Source organism: Melitaea cinxia, chromosome 11 (assembly GCF_905220565.1).
Source record: "Melitaea cinxia chromosome 11, ilMelCinx1.1, whole genome shotgun sequence".
Classification (NCBI taxonomy): Eukaryota; Metazoa; Arthropoda; class Insecta; order Lepidoptera; family Nymphalidae; genus Melitaea; species Melitaea cinxia.
In genome coordinates this window covers 13,615,896-13,635,423 of record NC_059404.1, presented here as the reverse complement: position 1 = coordinate 13,635,423, position 19,528 = coordinate 13,615,896, and the positions used below count along the sequence as shown (strand labels likewise).

At 31.0% G+C, this 19,528-nt stretch overlaps 1 protein-coding gene and 1 long non-coding RNA gene across 2 annotated transcripts in view; one reads left to right on the top strand and one right to left on the bottom strand.

Moving 5' to 3' along the window:
• Nucleotides 1–19,528, bottom strand: part of LOC123657851 (chaoptin) — a 43,912-nt gene that overhangs the window by 1,040 nt on the left and 23,344 nt on the right. Inside the window, exons 3-23 of the mRNA XM_045593353.1 lie at nucleotides 18,034–18,238; nucleotides 15,524–15,694; nucleotides 13,023–13,231; nucleotides 11,806–11,960; nucleotides 11,517–11,619; nucleotides 10,520–10,720; nucleotides 10,114–10,250; nucleotides 7,590–7,809; nucleotides 7,293–7,514; nucleotides 6,965–7,206; nucleotides 6,410–6,582; nucleotides 5,759–5,840; nucleotides 5,458–5,623; nucleotides 4,156–4,298; nucleotides 3,694–3,835; nucleotides 2,602–2,730; nucleotides 1,566–1,763; nucleotides 1,181–1,324; nucleotides 854–994; nucleotides 525–767; nucleotides 60–295 (exon numbers count right to left, since the gene is read on the bottom strand). Coding sequence (XP_045449309.1) covers nucleotides 60–295; nucleotides 525–767; nucleotides 854–994; nucleotides 1,181–1,324; nucleotides 1,566–1,763; nucleotides 2,602–2,730; nucleotides 3,694–3,835; nucleotides 4,156–4,298; nucleotides 5,458–5,623; nucleotides 5,759–5,840; nucleotides 6,410–6,582; nucleotides 6,965–7,206; nucleotides 7,293–7,514; nucleotides 7,590–7,809; nucleotides 10,114–10,250; nucleotides 10,520–10,720; nucleotides 11,517–11,619; nucleotides 11,806–11,960; nucleotides 13,023–13,231; nucleotides 15,524–15,694; nucleotides 18,034–18,238 — 3,662 coding nt within the window. The remainder of the gene's footprint in view (nucleotides 1–59; nucleotides 296–524; nucleotides 768–853; nucleotides 995–1,180; nucleotides 1,325–1,565; nucleotides 1,764–2,601; nucleotides 2,731–3,693; nucleotides 3,836–4,155; nucleotides 4,299–5,457; nucleotides 5,624–5,758; nucleotides 5,841–6,409; nucleotides 6,583–6,964; nucleotides 7,207–7,292; nucleotides 7,515–7,589; nucleotides 7,810–10,113; nucleotides 10,251–10,519; nucleotides 10,721–11,516; nucleotides 11,620–11,805; nucleotides 11,961–13,022; nucleotides 13,232–15,523; nucleotides 15,695–18,033; nucleotides 18,239–19,528) is intronic.
• Nucleotides 183–14,011, top strand: LOC123657853. Its single transcript, XR_006743783.1, has 3 exons — nucleotides 183–194; nucleotides 4,058–4,062; nucleotides 13,925–14,011. It is a non-coding gene; the product is annotated as an uncharacterized LOC123657853 (long non-coding RNA).

Here is a 19,528-nt window from a genome sequence, read left to right as displayed (position 1 = left end):
CGGTTATGGCTAATATCACTGAAAATTCCTAGATGTAACTAAGTATAACTATTTCTTACCCAATACGACAGTCACAATACAAAGGATTTTCGGCAACATAAATATCGTGTAGGAAAAGAGAGTTGGGGACGCCCGGCCATTCGTGTTTGCCTGGATTTGGTACTCTCGCGATTCTGTTGTTCCTGAGGTCTAGAGTCAGGTTCTTGATCCGTCCTGGTCTCCAGAATACTTCGCTTTCTATTTCTTCGATGCTTGTATTGTAGATTGTTAGTTTGAGTGTTTGTGATGTTACACCCTGAAAAAGATTGGTTCAATAAGTACACTTTTAAAGTCTCACTTATTGTAACTATCGATCTTACTGAAATGCTTACCAAAAGTGGTTACAATTTTATGCTTCTTAGACTATTTTAATGCCTTGTAAACAAGCTACTTTTGGAGACAAAAGTGTTACGAAAATATAATTTAAAATAATGCACAAATTATGGTTAAAAAATTTTAGCGGAACTTATACGATAAATTCTCACCTGTAGAATGTTCTGTGATAGGAATTTTAGTGCCCTTCCCGTTATAGTGATATTATTTAATTTGGAAGGCAAAAGTCCCTGCATTTCCTTGCTCAGATCGACTTGACCACTGTCTACTTGCAAAAAAAGATTTTCAAGAGCATCATTGTGTGTAAGAATTTTTGGAATATTGAAATCCCTAACATTCCCATTTACTGATAATTTGAGTGTTCGTAAACCATACATCTTACTGAAAGCTCCATGCTGTAAGATTTATGAGATTATTATAATTTAAAAAAAAAACACACGCACACGAACTATCAGGTTTATTCAAAACATTAGAACATTACCTCTAATATACTTAATTTTAGATGAGTGACGTCAAGATATTCAAGGCGTGGTGAAACTCCATACATACTAGTGTTCATAAGAGCTGATATAGGATTTCCAGATAAAGATAGCCAACGGAGATCACTTAACGAGTGAGTTGCCTATAAAAATATAATATAATAACAATAAATATTATAGGGTAATATTTGAAATTAGAATGTAAAATGTCATATTAAGAAATCAAAGTATATTTAGCAACTGAAGATAAAACATCGCATGCAGTAAATTGATCTTAAAGTATTATAAGGGCATAAGTCTAGTGTGCGTAAGAAATAATATTTGCTTACTACTGGCACATTAGTTAAATCATTGTAGGAAAGATCTAAAGATCGAAGACGCGTCAAATTTGCTGTTATGTCCGTAGGCACTGATGGAAGATTGTTGTAAGACAAATCCAGACTCTTTAGCTTCGGCATTGGCATTGATGGCACCTGAAATGTTTTTGTCATATATTAATCTGTTCAAGTGAACATATATCTTTTTAAATTTATTAATGATAAACCTCGTGTTTTTACACCTATATAATATCATTATATTCAGATTTAATATCATATAATTCAGAAAAAGAAGAATTCCATATATTTAATAAAATCCATAAATTAATTCTGAAATTCTGATGTTTTGCTCTTAAAATACTGAAAGCGTACCTACTTAAGATTTTGGAATACTTACAGAAGTTAGGCTGACATTTCTTAGCCCCAAATGCGATAATCTCCTTTCTAAGCCTTTAAAGATACTACTATCACGTTCACCGCTGTTGAACGGTGTGTTCATACTCAAATCCAACCAAAGCAACTTTGGCAAGGCCGTGAAAGAACCGCTTTCAACTCTAACCAAATGGTTGTCGGAAAGGTCCAACCAGGCAAGCGACTGAAATTATACAAAACATTACATACAACTCAAAAATATAGAAATATTTATAACAAAGTTAAGATGTGATAAACAAACTAGGATAATTAGTGCAAAGCTATGTAAATTATAATAAGCAATACAATCTACTATTCAAATGAAAAAAGTACCACACAAGAGCTGAGAAAGGAAATACGAAGTTTTTATAGTTTTCTAAGTAAAACTTGAGAGAAAAATATGCATTTTACATAGCATCAATAAATTAATTAAATTATCTACGAGTAAAAATTAATATTTACACATTACCAATGTAATACCTTGAGCTACAGAACTAGTCAGTAGTTATAGCGTTTGTAGTTTAAATAAGTTAAAAAATAAAGATATCAGTTTTTGAAAAAAAAGGCGAAGTAATTTGAACGCTAGATTTTTTGGAAGAAAAAGCTACTAAAAATTCATCTTATGGTAGCGACCACAAACGTAAATTTAATTTAATCTGGCAATTAAATAATAGATCTTAGAAAAGTTATATAGTTATTGACGAATTCGTCGTTAGACAAGTAAAAAGTAAAAAGTGATGTCATAATTTATGTTAATGTAATCATGTCGAAGAATTTAACTTTTTATTTAAAAACATTAAATACCAAACCTATTGATTAGATTTGATAGTTTATATCCATTTGAAAGACCGGCTTAACTTCATTAAATATTGACAAATTTTGCTGATAATAAAAAATAACGTTGTTCAAAGCATTAACGTTACTTGTCTGCAAACCAATTCATCGATAACACTATCTACCCCTGCTGCTGGGTTAGCTCGTAGTCCAAGGTATCACACGAGAGGCGTTACGCCGGGGGCTACCTTAAACAACACATTCTGCGGGTACTGTATCTTGCGGTGCAGCACGCGCGGGTGGTCGCGCCTAGCGGTGTGGTACATGTACTCCTCGCTGTAGTCGGGCTCCTCCAACCAGTACTCGCTCGGTTCGTGCTGGACATTACAACTTAGCGTCTACCACACTGGGGCAAAGGTCTTTAGCCCTAAACTTTGGCTAACAGTAACCATTTAATAAAGTCATTCTAATGTATTGAATAATGAGGGTTTTGTTTGCCAAATTAAAGCGAAATGATTATTAATCCAAGACTGTGTTGTTTTTCAATTTATTTCTGTTTGTTTTACCGATTAGTGTGAGTGATAATTATATTACATTTTATATCGATTCGATTCACAATAAATCAATTTAGAACTAAACTCTGGCTAACGCAAAACCATTTTACATCGTCACTCTTGTAACGTAATAACTAAGAGTTTTTGTCCGCCAAATTACAGTGAATTAGTTTAATGAAAAGACAATTTCGATTTTAAAATATTTCTGTGTAATAAGTTAATTAAATTTTTACAGTTTGAAGTGTTTTAATAATTTATTGCCATCAAATTACGAATTACTCTTAGCTCAAAGCCCTTTACACACTAGCTACGCCACTGACTGGCAACACGTAACTATCTATTGGTTAGTAAAGTTCACAAAGGAGTTAATTTTGATTCATATCCTCCAAGTGTTGAAAACTTATATTTACATAGTGCATAATTCAAATTACAGAAAATATACTATTTGTTAAATAAAATTAAAATTGAACCACTACAACATTTGTTATGTATGCTAAGAATTAACAAACAATGGATGTACGTTTTAATTCAGAAATATTTTGAAATGAATTATCAACATAGCATAAAAAATATAAAAGAAAAGAGGATATGGAACAAAAAATGTGGTTGTTCTAAGGTTAATGGTTCGAAACCATATCAAAAGATAGATCAAATCTCACAACAAGACAATATCACAATTGATACATACATACGTATATACATTACCTCAACTTTTACAATTGATCAAGCAGTTAGTATCAAACTAAGTAATGAGAGTTTTGTCTAAATAAATTTACTAGTACTTACTCTGAATCGTTGAACTAAGTCTGCGATGGCGACCGCGGGTATAGTGTTTCCACTCAGGTCAAGTTCGACGAGATTGATAGCTGCAGCTGGCGATAAACTGTTTGTTGGTATTCTTGATAGATCGTTATCTGATAAATCTAGCCTATAATTAAAAAAAAAATTGACATTAATATTTACTCTTTCGAGATTTAAATTTATGCAATGTAGCATTTTAAAATATATTTTTTAATATTGTTATTTGGAGTTTATCAAGGTAATATTCTATGATTAAAATTCTATTATATTTTTAATTGAGGATAAAAATCCTAAAATTAAAAAAAAGCTAAAATTAATACAACAACCAACATTTAAAATCGAACTACAGAAAAAGTTAGAATATTTCTAAAATCACATTACCCTAATGCCATGAAACAAAAAAAGACTGACAAGACAAACATCAAACCACCCAACCAACAAACGAACCTTTCCAAAGCGGGTGATATGATTAGGTTGTCGGCCAGGTTCTTGAGGTTGTTGTCGGAGAGGTCGACGGCGGTGAGCGCCTGCATATCGTGGAACACCTCCACCGGCAGCTCAACCAGGTGGTTATGGGACAGGTCTATTATCTGCACACACGTAAACATTTGTTATTTTTATTTTTACTTCTATTAATAATAATAATAAAAACTCTTTATTCTACACCAAGAGTGAGCAAAATTACAAAAAATAAAAACAGGAGATAAGCACAATAGGCGGCCTTATTGCTAATGAGTGATCTCTTCCAGGCAACCTTTGGGCAGAGGAAATGGTATATATGTAGATGGTTGGATGTGGTCAAAAAAAAAAACCCTTTATTCTATTACATGTACAGTTCTCGCAATCAAAAAAATAAAGTTTGACAAATAGTAGATGATTTTTATATTATATCATATATATAGTGATGATATTTTATATAGTGATGAACTTTAACTATAGGTGAAACTTAAGGTTCAGTAAGAAAGTTTTGCAAGCAATTATAGGCATATCGATATAAATAAATAAATAAATAAATAAATATCTACACAATACACACACGGTCGTCTGTTCCTAAAGTAAGCAACTTAATGCTTGTGTTATAGGTAACAGCCGACTGGTATATAGCTACATTTTTTTTTTCGATAAATATACTTATAAATAATACATATATAAATATATAAATAAATATTTATATTACACCCAGACTCGGGGTGGGAATCGAACCCACAACCCTCGGAGCAGAAAGCACGGTCACTACAAACTGCGCCAACGGGCTAGTCATATAGTGTATATAATTTATTAATTATACTAAATTTAGGCTCTTACTGTGTCTGTAAATCTATCCAATAAATATACGTCAAAATAATTTAAAGTAGATTTTTAAACGTGCAATGGTTGAGTTTATTTTATAGTACCGGGCAATGGATTAGATCTTGACAAAAACAACGACTCTTAACCCGAGCTCGATAAACTTACAAATCCTCTTTTTTTTTCAGATACAAGCATCTACGCGTGGTCAACAACAAGGTAATAAATAATACTAACAGTATGTGGTGAAATATTGTTATCATTATATAACTTCAAAAAATTATTACTATATTTACTAAATAGTAACCCACCAAATAAGACCCAAGTGGGTCTCTTATCCAGAGAAGAATTACAAAAAAACTTCACTATCATTCATTCATTTTTTTTAATTCTCTTAATTATTTATTTTTGGGTTCTTATATTTGAAATGCCTCTCTAACCTTTCTGTAATGTACCTCTTACCTGTAAGTTTTTCACTTTTTTAAAGCAATCATACTCCATGTGAAATATTTGATTGTGAGACAGATCCAAGTACTGCAGCATCAGCATCGAACCGAAAACTTCTCGCGTTACGTTTCTTATCATATTGTGGGAAAGATATAGCTCTGATATTGTCAAGTCGGCATGTCTGAAAGTGTAGATTTTTTATTATTATTTTTCTTTTAAAATACTATTAGATTCATATCAAAGTAATAACATAAAATTCGTTTTAGTGTTACTTGCAATAGTATCTTCAATTGAAAAAAAATCATAAGTAAATTACCTAAAATAATATGGTGCAATGTAGGAAATATTGTTGTGAGAGAAATCCAAAACTCGTATATTCACTGATACAGATCCAAGACCTAAAAAAAGTAATGTTTTTACATTCACAATTATTTTTAACAAAAATAAGAATAAAACTCATCACAACTAAATACAGCAAAACAGGACAAGAGACAAACAAAACCGAGACAAAATACATAAAAAAATGAATAACACAGAAATTCAAACTGAAAATCACCTCTTTCAATACGGAGAGGACTGGGATCTTCTGATACTAATCCTTTTAGCAAGTAAAGTTAAAAATTCATGCAAAGAAAAACATATTGTAAAAAAATATTGCGAAAAATATAAAAACGAAAAAAAAAGTGATAAGCTAAATATAGCAACATATTCAGAAAATATTAGTTAATAATGTAAAATATATTGATAAAAAATGCACTAAAAGAATTTATTAGAATAATAAAGAAATAAGAATAAAACAATAAGTATTAAGTAAGTAAACATATAATAGTTAATACAATAGATGTAATGTCTTCACTAAAGTAAGTAAATGTAAATAATTAATAAATAAATAGCGTTTAGAATATTTTGAAGTAAGCAGTGTTAAAAACAAAATAAAAAAAAAAAACAAATAAAAAATAAAACTTACTTTGCGCTTTAGGTGGTGGATAGAAGTTTGATGTAAAGAAACTTGGAGCATTCGAATCAGTCAGCGAAATTATTCTGTTGTATGATACATTTACTTTCAAAGCAGTAGCAGATCCCACTTGGTCGAATATTGAAAATTTAAAGGTTTCCATTTGGTTGAAGGATATATCTAACCTGTAAAAATAAAAAGCACGTTATTTTCCATATTTTTACGTCCCTTTAAAAAGTGTCACTCTCAAGAGTTAGTATTGAATCTCTTCAGTAAGGGAGTTTTCCATTTTTCTAAGATGAGTAGACTTTTAAACATGCTACTTCTAAATTTCTTTTTTTACACGTTTAGTTCGGTAATCAAGCCACCAACCCCCTCGATCGATCACCTCCAACTCCCTCGACTCACAGAATCTCTGGGGATTCTGGTAACCTTACTCACCATAGGAATATAACATAGTATTATTTAGCTGTGATCTCCTGTAAGGTCGAGGTACTTCCCCAGTCAGGGTGTCCTATTTTACGAGCAGAACATATCCCACTGTACCGTATCTTAACTTATACTCACTCTTTAAGTGCTGGTAAGTTTTGGAAAGCTTCCTCGCTTATTTCAGTAATAATGTTTCCCCTCAATTTGATTACTTTCAGATTATCTAAGCTTGTGAATGATCTTCTGTACACAGTTTCTATCAAATTGTCTTCGATGAGAATCTCCTGTATCTCTTTCAAATTGACAAATGTGTGTTGATCGATCCTTTGCATTTGATTCAACGACAAACATACGCTTTCTAGTTCTTTGTGGATATCACTCTGCAAATATTTCACTATCTTATAGTAATTTGCCGATAGCATATTTACGTAGGACAACTGACAATATTTTGAGAGTATTACTTTACCTGTAAAGTTCCTTTCGAAAATTGGTCAATCAAGTTGTCTTGTAAATTGAGCGTCTTCAATTTATACATAAAGTGGAATGAGGTGTCTGGTACGTTTTTCAACTTGTTGTTACTTAAATCCAAATGTTGCAACTCAATAAGAGCCTTTAACGGTTCAAATGGCAGTATTTTTACCGAATCTGCTAAACCATTGGCCATTTTTAGGCTTGTTAGGCTATGTAGCTGCAAATTAGTTTAAAATTAATTACGATTCATCGTAAATGGCCATAGAAGATACATTTCAAGAAATAACTTTACCTCAGCGAATGCAAAAGGATCAATGAAATCTATATTATTTTCAGATAGATCCAAAGTTTTTATCGTCCGAACGTGTTGAAACGCGCTTCCTTCGATTCGATTAATCGTGCTACCTATAATTCTCAATTCTTCCAAATCAACGCCGAAATCAAGAAAATCTTCAGCGATTACACTTCGCTTGATCAATTTGCTCACAGCTAAGTAACGAAGAGAACGCATCCTGGAATAGAAAACTATATTGCAGCAAATGCACACAAAGTTTGATTTGTATACAATTTGCCTATGCAAAAGCGTTGTGCAACTAAATCCAATGACCTTTTCATTTTTTATGGTACTCATTTACACAACCTAAAACTTTGCTTGTCTCATTCATGTTGGCGTTTAACGACATTTTTCCATCACCTTTAAATTAGTAAAAATATACTACAGACACAAATGAGAGTGACCGACCTAATGCTTGACAAAATAAAACAAACGACATCAGTGCAAGCATTTCGTGATTAAAGCTATATTCCACAAAGCCGACTACAGAATTACAATGATCAGCTAAAATGACGTTGTAGTAAAAACATGTTCATTTCCATCATATGAGTTCATGATACACCAAAGAAGTCGCAAACAAGTGAAACTAATAAGATATTAAATGCATTGACGAATCTTAATATAATAGTACACATACATGCGCATAAAATATTTGAAATGTAAATAAATAATACAACAAATGATGCACATTTGAACGAGATGAAAGAAGCGAAAAACTTGACGTTATTTAAATAAGGTAGTACAACAGACAAAGCCTCGGTATAAACACAAACATACCGGAACTTACTTGCTATCATAGCGGCAAGATTGTATGTCTGACTCGTTTCTGCAATCAAAATGTAATAGCAAAGACTCGTACGAAGCTAAATATGTAAAGCGTAATATAAAATCTGATACAAAATTGAAAATTACAATTGATAAAAAAACCTAGCCGAGCTAATACTGTATTTAAAAGTGATATCTTAAAAATCGAGGTAAAACGATTTGCATTTAATAGCTATGTCTAACCTACTATGTAACCAGACAGCAGAAAATAACGAAAAATATATCACAATACAGTAATCAAAAGCAATGGGAATTAAAAAAATATAAGTTAGGTAAAAAATAAGCAATTCTGAATTACTTCTCATTTAGTTTGGAAACTTAAAAACTACAATTTATCTTAAAATCTAATCTTAAAACACGAAAACTGAAGACAAAAATTAAAAAGATCGGCAGTAGAAAAGTATAGTGTACATGCAACTACGAAATCTTCGAAAATAATTGCATGCACTGAACTACACGGTATATTACAAAACATATCTAAAATTGCAAACAATAATAAACTGACACAGAAAAGTAGAACCTGAGTAAATTATAAGATGCTTAACAGGCGAGATTATTGATACGCGTAAGCGCGATTGTTAAGATTTTACATAAGTCTAAAAAAACAAATAATTGGATTTATCGTACACTTACAAACAAAAAAATAAACAGACCGATTTTAAAATTAAATTAAGACAAAAAAGTCGCTGATAGAATTGTTAGTATTTATTGAGTGTAACGGAAATATTTAAATATATTATCCAGTTTCTACTTTCATATGCCAGAATACTTACGAGAAAATAACAAACTAGATTAAAAAAAATTAGAACTTTAAAAAATATGTACCTATATGTATAAATAAAGTTATAATTATTGAATTTAACAGACATTGTTTACCATGTTTCAATGTTTTATCTGTGGATTATTAAGATAAATAATTTTAATATTAAAAATGTACTTAAATCGTAAAATAAGTTTTTAGGTTGTGTAAATAAATATATATTGTTAGTTAATTTTATATTAAATCATATTAATAGTAAAATAACTTTTTAATACAGTTGCTCAAAAAGTGGCGTATTGCAGGGACGTATAGCGTTCGGGATGCGGGCTATTACATACTCGTGCTTTTTTTTTACCTTTCCCGAACTCGTGCGTTCTCTTTCCCAACTGTCAAAATAATTTCTATTAAAAAGAAAAACCAACCATGAAGTTTTTACTAAAAAAATTCATAGAAGTTTTTATGATTCATGCAAATACGTATATTTCTAAAAAGAAGCTACTAATTTGTTTCAATATCACATTTAATGATTTGATTGAATGAGTTTGGTTAGGTTTCATTTCATTTCATCTCATTAAATTTCATTTTCATTTCATATCAATAAAAAACTTCTACTGAAGACTTGGCTGTATGGGCATAGTTCCCTTTGCTTACCAGAATGGGTGGCGAAAAAAAACTCTGCTTATATTCTACGGTTGGCGCCATTTTCCAGAAATTTTCTTTTTATAATTTTATTAAATTGCTTCATTTTTTCACAACTGTATTAAAATAATCGTTCAGTACACGTGTGGAACCGTCATTGCAACTTGTTCCGACTGTCAACCAGACCAGAGTCATTTGTCGGAACTCTTTGCAATGACAGCCCTTCCACACTTGTAATGAAATATACTATAAACTAACCTTCTGACATCTTGCAAGCTCATTTCAAGAGACGAAGAACCGCTAATGTCCAAATAGAACAATTTGTATTGGAAGTTGTTACCAGATGGCGTTGAGTATTCTGAAGGATTGTTCGTTGCTAGTAAATTTGTATCGACCTGTAATGAAATATCACATACAATAAAAAAAAAAAAAATTCCGTCTGTAAATAGTTTCAAATCAAAAAACAAAGCTGAGATATTGGAACAATATTATTTTAGAAGGTTGTTTACCGCCTATATGATTAGCACAAACAATGAAAAGAGTTCAAGTAAAAATCATTATATTTATAAATATATGTTTTATATATTCATAAGTTTATTTTTAGATTATTTTCATATTTTTACTGTAAAATTTAAATTCAAATAAAAAAATTAATACTACGTACTTTATTCTCTCTCAGATTCAAGAAACGCAACGAATCTAACTTGTTCAACATGAATTTCGATATCATGGTCAGATTGTTCTCAGACAGATCTAAGCTCTGCAGACAATTTTCAAGTCCAGCGAAGGATGCTGGAGACAGTTCCGTAACACCGCAGTCGCGAAGAGATAAAGTTTTTATCTTAGCGTTTCGGAATGCATCCTCCTGAAATCAGAAAATATGTATTCTTTAAATTTTATTGACGAGCCACATCTAAATAATCGTAAATAAATTTATCTTGGTATTTTTCTAACTTAATCTATACATCTATACAAATAAATAAAATTGGAGTGTCTGTTTATAATATTAAAATAACCGCTTTTTACTAAATGTATATGGATGTATACACGGTACATATACCAAAATAACATTTTTTACGATTTTTGTCTGTCTGTTTGTTTCGGCTAATCTCTAAATAAAAAAAAAAAACCGATTTTGACGGGACTTTCAAGGGCAGATAGGCGATGTAATAGACTACTTTTATTTTAGAAATTTATTTATTTTACAACTCTACGAACCGAACAATAACTTTATTTAATTTCAACGCGAACCAAGTCGCGGGCACAGCTAGATAGAACATACAGTCATACATACAATTCGATGCCGAAGAATGTATAAATTTTTTTAGAAAAATTTTGATGTGTCATTAAAAATAACATGTCATTAAAAATAGACGCCCTTCTGGGTCTTTTTACTGAAATTTTTTATCTATATTTTAACTTAAAACAATTTTTGATTGTTTAGCGAGGAATTAACTAAACATTTCTGATGGACAGAAAAATATTACTGATAACGCTGATATTTTTTAAGCAATATTGTATATAGTGCAAATAAATAGTTAAATATAAATAAAACTATGAATCTGTTACAAATAAAAAACTTGAGGATTAAAATTTACATTTTTATATTTAGTTTTGAAATAAATTATTTATACAAAAGCTACAAAACTATATCAACTCACCCTTATAGTAAAAATTGGGTTTCCATTAAGCGTTGTCGTATTTAGAATGTTAAAGTATTTGAATGAACCGGGCATCAGGATTTTTATGTTATTTTGATCCAATCTGAAAAATTCATTAATAAACTATTAAAAAGCAATAAAGGAAAGTATTAAAAGAATATTTAAAAAGGAATATCTTGAAGGAAATTGAATTACAAAGTTAACAGTTTATAACCAGTCAGATTAAAAAAAAAAAATACGCAAATCGTCATTATTAACAAATTTAAAAAAAAATAACACTAAAACTTACTTAAGATAGTCCAGAGATAGCTTCACGCCAGTCAGGTCATGAGCGGGTGGAACCTGCTTGATGAGATTTTTCGAAAGATCCAAGTATCGAAGCTGACGCAGTGGAGACAGCTCTTCGTAAGGAATCAGTGTGAGCTGATTATCTCCAAGGAGAAGCTAGAAAGTAAATAGATAATGATTTAGTTAGAAAACTTTTGTCTAAGGTAGAGCAGAGCAGGTAATATTTGCTCAAAGGAGCACGTACACGTATGGCTTACTTGATAATAAACGACTATAGATGACCATACCAGTAGTACCAAGTAACGCAAGCGCATCACCGACCCCAACCCTAATTTCCCACAAGAGTTTCGCTCACCTTACTCACCAAAGGAACACAACACTGCTAGAAAGCAGTATTAATTAGCTGTGATCGTCTGTAAGGTCGAGGTACTTCTCCAGTTGAGCTGCTTCAGATTTTAAGCAGGATATGCCCTGCTGTCATGCTGTGCCCTACCCCCGTAATTTTTTTATGTTTAAACGCTCTTTATATTTCCGCTTTCCTGTAATTTGCCCTCCATAGGATAGGATTAGAGATAGATATTTGAAATAAGCCTTGTATTTAGAACCTAATATGCAGTTTACAAGGTAAACACAACATTGTTAGTAATAATGCAGTCCATTAGTCTGTTATTCCGGTTGGTATTAGGCGCAATTTTATGTATAACTGATAGGACTTGAAAGAAGAAGAAGAAGTGTTTAAAGATTGACTTAAAAGTGTAACGTATTCTAAATTGCAAGGAGCATGATTTGTTATAAGCCTGTAAAATTGAGAAGAAGTTGAGAAGCAGGGTCCAAGCTTAATCCACCACGCTGTTCCACTGCGCTTTGGGAAATATACTCTGAATGTTATAATAACAATCGGAAACGGCAGATTTACGTGCACTACTAAGAGCGGTTGAGGTCTCCATAGGAATCAAAATCAGACAGGAAACAATTTTTTGTGGAAATTCAAATATCTAACCTGAGCGAGAATCGAACCCACGACCACTGCTTTATGAACCCTATACGCACCACTACACCAAAACGATTGCCGCGAATTTGTAAAAAGCATTGTTTTCCGAATTTACTAATTTCAAAGGAACTTGCTTTCTTTTGCTGAATATCAGCATGAATAGTCTAATAGTTGCATAAAGTCGACAAAAACAAAATTGTACATTTATTTCAGACCTTAAAACTCACCTTACTTAGTCTGCTCATACCATCTCTGAAGACTCCACTGTCGATTACAGATAAATGGTTTCCATGTAAATCTAATGTTTCAAGAACTAGTAGTCCGGAAAACGCATCAAGAGGAAGAGTGGATATTGAATTGTCAGCTAAGACTAATGTCTGCAATGAATTCTCTAAGCCCAGCCAATTGTCTCCCGTTATATCTGTTATTTCGTTTCCTGAAATAAAAACAACTTTTATTCGTCCACAGCATTGACTTAGATTTAAATATTTGATTAAGTGATCATGAAACCAAAAAGAATGTATTAATTAGAAACCCTGATAATAAAAAACGACATAATTGAAAGTAAATATTATGCTACAAATGCAAATGACTTAATTCCTCGAAACTTTGTCATTTTAATAAAACTCAAAATCTAATTAAGTACAACGCGAAATCGCCTTTATAGCTCTTAAAAGAAAACGAATGACTGGTTATTATATTTGTTAGGTTGTTGCCTGAGTTATTAATGTTGCTTGAATAATAAAAGCTCTCTCCTCGAGGAAAACCCCTAATGAAGCGTTGAAGATATAACTCGAAGTGGTATAAGTACTTTGAATATTTTACAATGAGAATTACGCATTATGTCTTGATGGTATTTAATATATTCAGCAAATTCAATTAATAATAGCATCATCATAATTTTCAGCGACATTAAACAAAAGGGGGCTTATTATATCTCTCTATAGAGCACATCACAATCTATACATAAACATATAAATGAAATTAAAGTGTCTATCTGCCATTTCAAAATAGCTGTGTTTTTTCAAGTTCATATAATTATTTACACAATAGTAACACAGAAACAAACGATTTTAAAATTTTAGTCTGTCTATCAGTCTGTCTGACTTTCACTAAACGATTGAGGAAGTTATGGAACAACAAATAGATTACTTTTTATCCCGGAATTCCCGCGGAATCGGGATTTATGCGGGAAAAACCGCATGTTTACCGCGCTCTAGTAGCGCGCGGATAGATATGAAATAAACAAACGCTTTCTATTAAAAACGACAATTTTTACAAACAAACCTCTATTGTCTAATCTCAAGATATACTAGTTCGAATTTAAAAATTATTTTTGTGTTGGATAGCCCATTTACCGAGTAAGCGTTTTTTCCTCAGATAAATGCGAGTGAAACCGCGTACACAGCTAGTATTCGATATTACTTATCAAAAATAAAAAATAAAATAAAATTATATGATCTTTACTACCTCAACAGATGTATTACGTATACACATACAATTAAAACTAACAATTTCATTTGACAAATATATTTACGCACATACGTGTACGGCGTCGAAATAATTACTTCACAAGTTTAATGGCACTTTCAAATAAAAGCGTCATAATGTAGACGCGAGTTAAACAAGCTATTAACAACATCAACAAAACAAGCAAGTAATTGATGCAAACAGTCCTTAGGGAAAATAAAGGAAACGTAGGAAATTTTAGCCGAAGTAAATCTTGGAACGATTGTTTGGAAAACTTCAATTAAAGATATCTAAATTATCGCTGAATATGAATGATTTATATTAAATATAAATTACATGTGATATTCATTGAATAACACAAAGCCACAAAAAATACAGTTTATAAATATTGACAATTAAGAAAATAATAATAAGAAAATTATAACTGACTTATTATGTGATAACTACAGTATACACAAAACCACGTACATAGTTACGATTGTATTCAAATCTTTTTATAGAATAATTACTACACTTTTTGATGGCGTATCTAGGTAGTATAAAATTGAAACAAGATTTAAAAGGAGACCTTTATAATCAAAAGTATGAAAAATACGGCTAAATTTTATGGAGAAAATTTTACGCGATGCCCGGACATACATACAAACAGGATACAGATGTACAGAATTCTAAGATACTAATTGTTTTAGGTTCAATTGTTCTTTCTGAGACACCTGTAATTCATTTTCCAAAATATCTCTCATATAGGTACATACATTAGCGACTTATGATTTCGTAATATGGAATAATGTAAATTATCTGAACATGTTATTTATAGAAATCATTAGTGTCGCTATTCTCATTGATCTAAATTTATCGAAGAGGCTGTTATAGCAAGATTTAATATTTCCTTATTAAATTCCTTCGAGCCACTGAGAGCCAGTTAACGTCTTAGTCGACTTTAACTACTTATGTATTTCCAGAACTAATATCAAATAACTGAATGGTAAATCTATTTATCGACGAATCTTAATATATATAAATCTCGTGTCACAATGTTTGTCCTCAATGGACTCCTAAACTAATTAACCGATTTTAATCAAATTTGCACACCGTATGCAGTTTGATCTAACTTGAAAGATAGGCTATATTTTATTTCGATATATACTCAAGTAAAAAAAAAATAAGGCGGTACGAAGTTCGCCAGGTCGGCTAGTTTATTATAACACACGATAAATAATAATATTAAATTAAATCAAAAATATGAAAGAAAATTTACCTGTTAAATCAAGGAGTCGCAATTTTTGAAGGTACCTCAGCGCTCGACTCGGCACAGAGGTAAGCCTGTCGTGTTTCAGCTCCAACTCCCAGAGAGTATTGTCTAGTCCATAAAATGCCTCATCTTGGATACTCTCTAGCGGATTCTGGTTTATAGCCAGCCTGTACATACCTGGAATTTATGATATTATACAATATTGTAATACGTTATTCCTTATACAATGTAGAACTTACATCTAATCAATATTTGTATTGTATTCGTATTTTATGTCTTGCGTTTCAGTATTGTAACATAGATTGAATTGTTTGAAAGTTACTTTGATCACTTTTGACTGTGGACTTTGGTTGTTCCGTAATTTTCTGTTTTGTATATAGTATCATTTTCTGTACAGATTAGAAATTTAATAATGATTAATTAATTTTGCTTCAAAATAAAACAGACCTATTTCAAGTATACTGTACTAGCAAACCGCTCCGGCTTCGCACGAGTGTAATGCTGATACTAAATATAAAATGTAACATAAATATTTGCAATGTAAGCGCAAAAAGAAGTGTTTATTTACGGCATCACATTAGAAACCTCTAAAACTATCAGTGTTCCTCTACTGTATTATGCATGTATTATACACATAAACCTTCTTCTGGAATCGAAATCTATTTATTATATTTCGAATTTATTAATATTTCGAATCTATTTACTAAACAAAACCGTGTCAAAATCCGTTGCGTAGTTTTAAAGAGCTAAGCGTACAGATAGAGGGAAGTGACTTTGTTTTAACTTTTGAGTTTTTAAAAATAATTATTTTAAGCTGTGCATTAAATGAGGACGTCAATGTTAAAACGTTACCTTAACGAAACACAAGTATATAACTACAACAATTTTTAGCGTAAATGATTTAATTAATTACGAGTATTGCATTGTTTACTTTAAAATTGTAAATAGGTGTATGCAGTTTATTTAGGACAAAATGTTTAAAGTTTCATGTAAAATGTCCGCACACAGGTCGATTCGATCTCTTAATTAACTGTCCAAACAGTTCAGGTGGCTCGCAAGTGACAATCTCGGTGCTCTAACTAAATTATTGTACTATTTTGAATAACATAACGAGGTATTTTGAGAGATATTCTAGAATCTAGAACTAATAACAGGCAGATATTTTCCACATATCCTTTAAATTTTGCTTAATTTGACATTAATCACTCACAGTTAAATGAAGTGCAATATTCCAATATTTAAAAAATAACAGATAATTTATTAGGTTGCGTATAATAGTTTTTTATTTTTATTTACTTTCAAATAATTTAATTTTGTCAAAATTTATATCAACATTAATACTAAAAAGTTTTGTGTTAACGACTACTCGTTACGTATTTTCGATATTATCATTCAGCAAATGCTTTCAATATTACTGAAATTCATTTCTATTTTATGACATTCGATGCAGAATCAAGTTTAGGCGCATCAGAAATCGGTATCGGAGACCTCGTTAGTGTCTCGTCCACTATTTTATATAGAAAAATATGAAGAGAATTATGGAATTGCTTTTTCCCTTAATATTTTTATCTTTTAAAAGAATATTAAAAACGCAGGAAAAACTTAAAAGAAGGTAAACAATTATAATATAATCGATTTGATTTAAAATTAAAAACCACGTTGTAGAAATTAAAATATCATTAAATAGTAATTAGTGTTTTAAAGAAGTACGGAAGAAAAAAGAAAGAAAAAAATTGAATAACTAAAAAGTAAAAGTAAAAAAAGTACAATTCCAAAATCGCGCATATTTAAGCTAATTTAATTAAATATCAATAAAATATTAAAAGAAAGTCAGTAAAAAAGACATAACAAGTATGTCAAACGTAAATCCGTATAAAATTAGTTTAATTGTGAGAATCCTTTTAAAGATGAAGTTGTACAATCTCCGTAATGGATCACGAAGCCTTTCATTATTCAGAGCGTCCACCGCGGTCCGCTAGTTATTCTCCTTTACTCATTTCCTATATAGACCAGATCCACAGGAGATTTGGTATTGAGAGATTTTTTCTTTCTTACTTACGACTTTATCAGGTTTAGCGTAAAATAAATTGAATTATAGGAAAGTATTATTACTATATATGTTTTTTGAGTCTTATTTTTTGCTTATTTTTTACTTCTTAATGTAGATTTGTTTTTTGTTACCTGCTTTTTTAAATCGATTTTTAAATAGGAGTTGAATTGATTTTATTTATTTTTATTAAAATTGTTTTAATAATCGGTCTTGATCGAATCATTTTATTACATAATTTGGAATATTAAAGAGAATATTTAGGTCAAAATATTTGTTTTTTTTTTTATGTCACTAGGTCGACAAATAAGAGTACGGCTCACCTGATGGTAAGCGATTACCGTAGCTTATAGACGCCTGCAACACCAGAAGCATCGCAAGCGCGTTGCCGACCCAATCCCCAATCCCCCCAGGAGCTCTGGTCACCTGGTCATATTTTCATTTACTTTTTATTTTAATGTATTCTTACCCGTCGCTTGAAAGAAATGTGGTTCAAGATCTCTGATCTTGTTTCCTGTGAGCTGAAGAGTAAACACTTTCGAACTGTTGACTGCGGCAGGTACCCTGAGTATGGGAACATGTTTGCAGGTGACTATCCCGAGGTCACCAGCTGGCTTCGAACAGGTACATAGTGCTTGAAATAGACACGGTGGGTGACCAGTGTCTACGTGTAACTGTAACAAAAACACAAGATATATTGTGTGGTTAAATGCCTTCGAAAAGTGCTTTTAGTGCTCGTTGACAAGTTCCAAAATTGGGCCTGATCAAATTGTTTATTACTAAAATTGGAAAACTTTTTAAACATTGTATATTGAGCCGTTAATGAATTAAACATTTCAATTACTTAAACTTTTCCTATAAAATTCATTGTAAAGAATAATAATTGTTTAGTTGATTGCAACCCTGAGATTGACGCCAGTGACGCAAGTAAATGTTGCCAGCGCCTTGGGCACTTTGTATAGTAATAAAAGTTTTGTATAAAATCGTCTTACAAATCGAAAGAAATCAAGATTTTCTATCTAGGACTCGGTTCCGTTGTTTGTTTGCTCCAATATAGGTTAGCGAGTATCTTAGAATTTATTTTGTAAAATAGAACTTTCTTCACAGTTCTTTTTTTATTCACACCAAAGCTTGTACAAACTCTTGTAAGACTCAAAGAATTCTCTGGGTTTAAAATTTGTTCTTCAATTGGTTCATTTATTTTTATAAAAAAAGTTTATTATTAGCATTACATTCTATATGGAGATAGTTTATTGAATATTATGTAACAGAACTGCTTTCAAATAGTTACTAACGATGGAGGAGTGATTGAAAAGGCAATAGTTTAATTATAATAGGCTTAGTGTGTCAACTGATAGAACCGCAAACGCACCTGACACCTTTCGCAAATTAGTTATCACTGAAATAATTAGTCAAACTTAGAACAAACAAAACACATCTTTCGAATCTATATTTCTGTTAAGTAGCTACGGTATTTTGGACGACTTATTTTGGTTCTAAACGTTTTGGACATTGTTGTGACTGTTGTAAAATTTGAAACGAAACGATATTTGTTTAAATCATCGTTATTGTTATTTTATTTGTATGTTTGTATAATTTTGACTATAAATTATTAATATTATAGATTAAATATTTTAAAATTCAATCGATAATTGTATAAATTAATAGATATTTATTTTAATTATTTATAATTTAATATTAGTAATATTGGTATTTTTTTCCACTTTTTGTCAGAAAATTGTTTTAAATTTATTTTATTTGAATATTTAAGCATTAAATGTAATTAGTAAATAGTATTTGCTTTTAAACGCCTTTGCATAGCGTCAATGTATTAAGGACTGTTAATATATGTATGTTCTCTAAGTAAACTCGCTAGCAAACCTAATAAATAATATGCGACAAGGTGAACTCGTGATTTTTGTTCGCGATTTCACATTCTGATTTTATCTTCTCTCAAGAGGATA